The sequence below is a fragment of the Oryzias melastigma genome, linkage group LG6 (genome assembly GCF_002922805.2).
Source record: "Oryzias melastigma strain HK-1 linkage group LG6, ASM292280v2, whole genome shotgun sequence".
NCBI lineage: Eukaryota > Metazoa > Chordata > Actinopteri > Beloniformes > Adrianichthyidae > Oryzias > Oryzias melastigma.
Window position 1 is genome coordinate 8743277 of NC_050517.1, and position 6125 is coordinate 8749401.

General features: G+C 36.0%; 2 protein-coding genes across 2 annotated transcripts in view; both read right to left on the reverse strand.

The window, feature by feature from the left end:
* Nucleotides 1-790, reverse strand: part of LOC112141255 (WD repeat-containing protein 78) — a 12549-nt gene extending 11759 nt beyond the window's left edge. Inside the window, exons 1-2 of the mRNA XM_024264361.2 lie at nucleotides 632-790; nucleotides 326-497 (exon numbers count right to left, since the gene is read on the reverse strand). Coding sequence (XP_024120129.1) covers nucleotides 326-497; nucleotides 632-660 — 201 coding nt within the window. The 5' untranslated portion in view covers nucleotides 661-790. The remainder of the gene's footprint in view (nucleotides 1-325; nucleotides 498-631) is intronic.
* Nucleotides 791-4943: 4153 nt separating this feature from the next.
* LOC112141261 (dispanin subfamily A member 2b-like) lies at nucleotides 4944-6119 on the reverse strand. Its single transcript, XM_024264367.2, has 2 exons — nucleotides 5862-6119; nucleotides 4944-5652 (listed from the first exon to the last, which is right to left on the reverse strand). Exons 1-2 carry the CDS (start codon nucleotides 6093-6095, stop codon nucleotides 5479-5481), a joined length of 408 nt encoding a protein of 135 aa, XP_024120135.1. The 5' UTR covers nucleotides 6096-6119; the 3' UTR covers nucleotides 4944-5478.
* Between the last annotated feature and the right edge of the window lie 6 nt (nucleotides 6120-6125).

Consider the following 6125-nt stretch of genomic DNA (forward strand, 5'->3'; position numbering starts at 1 on the left):
GGGGGGGGGGGGGTTGCTCTGCATCACCGGTCCCACCCACAAGTTAGGGATACATTTCTGATTAATTCCTGCCCCTCTGCAGAAACTATGTCCTAGAAAACGACACGTTTTTAGATTTTGTTTAAAAAGAAATCATCATAACTAAAAGATTACTGGAAACGCTTTTAAGAGATGAAAATATGATCGGAGTGGGACTTTCACGGTTTAAGCAAAGGCATTTCAGAAAAATAACATGCTTAAAATATATTTTTATTTTATTAATCAGTAAAATAGATTTAAGTTTAACAACTTTTCTTTTTAAGTGTGCAGCCGGGCCTAGTCGTACCCGAGCGGCTCTCCTCGGCGTCTCCTCCGGGCCGTGGGGTCTGCCGGGCCGGCTGCTGCCGAGCACACTGCGGCGCTTCCCGTCCTGCCGGGCTCGAACCTCCCACGTCCACCTCGAACTCGTCCTGCTGTTCAGGAAAGCTGTCCCCGCGTCGGTCGACGCCCGAGACAACCTGTCAGTGGAGACGAGAGCAGCCAAAGCGGTTTGCTATCTGTCAGATTTTTCCTGGTATATCTTAAAAAAAACAAAGAAAAACTGCGACGTCTTCTTCTTTTTAGTCGTTTTTGTGAAAAAATAGCTACTCACGAGTTCAACCGCGGAGTTCTGTTGTTCATGCTGTCTGCTGAATCTTAATTTATTGCGTTTCTTTTCTTTGACACTTTGGTTCTGTTAGTCAAGATTGCTCCCGCTTCCCCGTTGCCATGGAGACGCAACAACGACTCCACCCAGCATTATTCAGTCTATTCATTTACAGGCTCCTTCTTCCTCCTGTCCTGAGGCAGGGGTGTCAAACTCAATCACACAGGGGGCCAAAATCTAAAACACCCCATGGGTAGCGGACCAAAAAAGGAAAAAAAAATATTGAACACACTAAAACTACATTTTTAAAACTTTAAAAAGTTTTAAAGTTTTTAAAATTTTAAAAATGTAACTTTTTAACATTACTATGAATGGAAACATGCAGGAATATTATTCCAAAAGAAATCAACTTAAACCTTAAATACCTTTCAATATTTTACTCTACATAGAAATATGTCATGTCAGATTTTTTCAAATTAGAAATAAACTAAACATTAAAACAAAAACACTCAAATTCCTTTATTTAAATGTCATTTTATATGAAAAATTACACTTATAAATAGCCCAAAAGATTTGGATTTCCATAAAATATATCCTGTTAATGTTATCGAAATACGAACATGCTGTCAAACAAAACAACAAACGAAAATAAATTTGACATTTTAACAAATCATTCATTGTTTTGTTGTTTTGCTGTTTTACTCCGTTTTGTCCTTAGTTATTTTATCTGGTTAAGTTTATTTCTTTCTGGACAATGAGTGAGAGGGAGGAGAAGAGGATGACACCCTTGTGATGTAATCTGCTGTTTGTCTTAAAAAGAAAGCTACACAGCAAAATCAGTAGTGTTAATTTAACTCCCATAGAGTCAATTTTAACACTTTGAAAGTGTTTATATAATTCTCACCAGCCCGGTGTTAAAATTACACTAAAGAAAGTGTAACTTTTTTAACTCTAAAGTAGTGTTACATAACTGACAATCTCAGTGTTGTTTTTGACACCTTGACAGTGTTTTTTTAACACTAAATTGTGTCAATAATGCACTCTATATGTGAGTCAAATTTTAATCAGAAATTTATTTGTAATTAAAAATATAATCTGTTGTTAATAATGTTCATTCATGTATGCACAAACTGTGATTTCCTAGCATATTTTAATTTTTTAGTGTACAATTCCGGGTGAAAAGTCATTTACATGCCATGCTTCTAATAACTTAAAAAATGATTTGAATAGTAGACATAGAATATAAAGATATACATATATATTCTCTGCATTCTGCATTGCCCATTTTTTTGACATACTCAAACTGCCAAACAGCATGGACCTGACTTGTGCTCACAGCTCCCTCACTTATGGTGACCGATTTACCACTTCCCATGAGTCTTAGGAGCTGAAGGCGGGGCTAGCTCCCAGATTGCCACAATACAAATAACCATCTGCAGTTGAAGTGAGCCTTTTTGTGATCATACAGAAGACATGTAGAAGCAACTACATGTTCATCTTTTCCCTTCTTGTCCACAGCTGGTTGAAGGTTCAGCAGTTTGAGAAAAAGTGTCCAAATATGTTATGATATGAAAGAAATAATTTAACATTTAGCAGGCTTTTTTAAGCTCTTTTTTGAAACAACTCTGTCAGCCGGTGTTACTGGAAACAGTACTGGAAGCTCCGCCTCCAATACTGCTTTAACTCAGGGGGTGTGAAAAACAGCACCAACATCAACACTTATCAACTCAAAATACTTAACACAGGAAAAATCAACACAGATTAACACTTTAGATTTTGCTGTGTATAGATGATTCATCTCTCAGCCTCTATAATCGTAGTGTTGCTTCATTATGTTAACAGCATAAGATAACATTGAGCCGTCAATAACAATAACAAAAAAAGATCTGGCGAGCCGGATAAAATTACCCGATGGGCCGGATCCGGCCCACGGGCCTTGACTTTGACACGTGTCCCAAGGGTTTGCAGATCCTGCACAAAAATAAAAAATTGTTTAAAGACTAGCTCTAGGGCATTCTGACAAGGTGTTGCTTCGTCTGCTTTTTCATCTTTAGGGTTTTATTTTTTTTTTGATTGATATGTGGGTCCACGGAAGCACACAACAAAACATAATGTGTCGTGCTCAGTTAGCAGCTTTCTTGTTAAAAAGGGGTGGAGCAAACTCCATCAAAGGGCCTGACTCACTTTATTTTCATCAGTAAAAATCCTTACCTGTATATGAGAACTGGACTGAGGGAGTGTGACATCACCCACAGAAAATGCTTCATTAGTCAATTTAGCTTTTCATGATACTGGACTGTTTTTAGCGCTCAAGCTGATCAAGACAATCCGGTCGATTTTCAAAAGTTTAAAGAATCTTTCTTGAATCAGCTAAAGATGCCAGCTGGAGCCTTATTCTCAAAGTACTGTTAAATTGTCTATTTCAGGGGGTAGCATTCTTTGACAGTAAAAGAGCCGTTTGGGCTCATTTACTACTGATCAAAACCTAGAATGAGCCACATAGTCTTACTTAAGCTTTTAAGAGGTTTGGATTTGCATTCATGACCTTCTTTTTTTAAATAACAAATATGAATTATGTCTATTTTTTTTTGGCACGAACAAAAGCAAAAATATAAAAAGAACCTACCTAGATTTATTTATTTTATTTTATTTTCAAAATAAAAGATGATCTGTGCCAAACAGGATCATCTCAGTGCAGCTCCATGTAGCTAGTAACAAATGTTGTGCAGCATAAGACAATATGTGCTTTTTACTCATAAAAGATCAAACTTTTTACCAAAGATTTGCTTTGCATATAAAATCTATTCTTTCTGGAGGTAGCGTTGAGCAAACAAGACGTCTTCAGGTCAACAGGGATGTACAAACCTACACAGTTTATCGTCAATATGCACCTCGGCCATCAATATTTAAATTTAACTAATCTAAATTTAATAAATGTTAATTAATTAATCCTTACTTTAAAAAATGCTATTTTCTTTTATTTATTTATTTTTGTTGTTTTTCCTCTCTTTGTCCTCAGCAGTCTTACACAGTGTGTTTTTTCATTTGTACAGCACTTCGGGCTGTTTTTAATTGGAAAGAGGCTTTGTTACTTAACTTCATCAAGTTTATTAGACATTCCCGTCATTGAACTTCATCAATCTCCCTCCTTTCTGGGCTTGGGTGACAAACATTTACAAGCTCTGTTATATAAATTCTAGTATAGAGGCAAAATAAAAAATCAAGGATATTTATCTGTGAATTTAAAAGCAATGCGTTACCTGTAACAGTATAAGGTCCAGTTCTTGCACTAACAACAGACTTATCTTTAGAGATAGTAAATATTTAAATATAGCTTGAGATTTTAATTTTCCAAGCTTTAATTCGAGCCATGTTTTGTTAAAATTGGTAAAGACATGAGGAAGCTAGCCTGATTATTGTGGTTGATGTCTGCCTGTCCTCCATTGTAACAGCACCGTTCTGTTAATGTGATTAAATGCATAGCAATGGTGCCTGCGGATGCACTTCTCTGTCTATAGCAGTAAATAGGCAAGGGCCAATCCAGTAATATATGGTAGGAAGTCCACACCCCTACCAGGCTCGGGGGAAATCAGTCAATCAAACATTTTGAACATTTGATGTGGGACCACATACTTTTATTGAGACATCTGATTGGTCAGTCTATAACCTGAATAACTTGCAATAGAGAAAAAAAGCATAAAAATAAATTATGTTGAAAAATGTATCAGAGTAAGAATTCTTATTCTGACAATTAAAATGACTGAGTAATCGTTGTCCGACTCTTTATATAAGTCTGTGGGTTTTTGGGTTTTTGGGTTTTTGGCTCCAGCAGAACTTCCTGTTTGGAACGCAAAAGGGGAGGGGTCACTCAGTCCAGTTGTCATATAAAGTTAATGCTAAAAATCCACAATGCCTGAGGAATTCCTTGTTTTTCTAATTATATTGTTTTTTGGCTAAACTTTATAAAAATATATTTTTTAGCTGTTTCTAAAACCCCCCAAAAATCAAAGAAAACAAATGTTGAAATTTTAAAACCAGGGATGCAAATTATTTCTATTTTTCATGATTCACCTTTGTGGTTTGTGCAACAGATCATTTGTTTTGTTTTTTGTGTTTTGTGAATTTAAACATCTGGCGATTTTACATTTTTAATATACAGCATTAAAAACTGTTTCTTACAGCAAGCATTAAAAATAACATCTAAAATGGCCTGTTCTGAATTCTAATAGTAATTATTTTTGGATTTACCACAATTTAAGCAAAAAATTCATGTCTTAGGGGCAATTACATTATTTATTTTTTATTTGTTCTACTTTTATTTTTTTACATCAGTGAGGTTTTCATTTTAAATTACTTCTAAGATGGGATAGTTATATTTTCTTATGTTATATCTGTATTATTTTCCAAACTGCTTAGTTGAACTGGTTTTATGTTTCTGTTTAAGTGGGATTCTTTAATTGTAGCCCTTTTTAAAATACATATAAACACATTTAAATAAACATTAAATCAGAGCACATGACTTTATTTTACAGTCTTTAATTATGAGTTAAAACATAGTTGGGTTTTGTCATAAAAAAAGCAAACTGGTTATAAATGAACAAAATGTCCTTGCTTGAGCTTTTTTGACAGAATTTTGTCAAATGTAAAAAAAGAAACTTAGGTGATTTAGCAGCAAAGAAGCATTGCAAAAAAACTAACAAAAAAACAAAAAACATCCCTTTGAAGTATTAGTTTAAGAGGGTGCAAGCGTAAAACGTGTGAAAATAAATGTCTGTATTTTATCTTTTCGAATGGTCAAATCACAAAACAACATCCCTAATTTCAGAGCAAAATTCAAGTTGTAATGAAAGCATTTATTTTCCATTATGCAATCGAAAAGACAGTTGACTTGCAAAAACAGCAAGAACAACAATGCCAATGACAGCTGTGATGCACACTATGATGGTGGCTGCAATGTTGAGACAGCGAGCGGTGGAGCCATAGTGACGGGCGCCATCCAGATCTCCGACTATCTTTCGATCTCTGGACTAGAAAGACCAGAAAACAAATAAACTGTCAGCAGCATCCACAAAAAAAACTCCTCCAAATATTCAATATTCCCCACAATCACATTTACAGAGTCAGAGAAAATTCACAAGTTCACAGATTAACTGTGTGACTCAAAAGGAAATACTGATTCAGTCATCATATGCAGTAACAAACATAGAAACATGAAAAAAAAGAATCATGAACTCACCTTGATGGAGAAGATGAGAGCTGCCAGTCCCAGGCAGAATGGGTTGGAGTAAAAAAAGCAGCAGAGGGACCAGATGATGTGGTCCCTGGGGGGCTCAGATAGGAGGACAATGGTATGCTGCTGACCCCCTGCAGCTGCGGTGCCTTGAAGCTGTATGGGGTACATGGGAAGTGGTGTCTCCTGCTTCAGAACAGCCTCACCCTGGAGAGGTCCATTTGGGCGAACAGGATTCATCGTTCTCGGCTTGGGAGCAGTTCAGAGTGT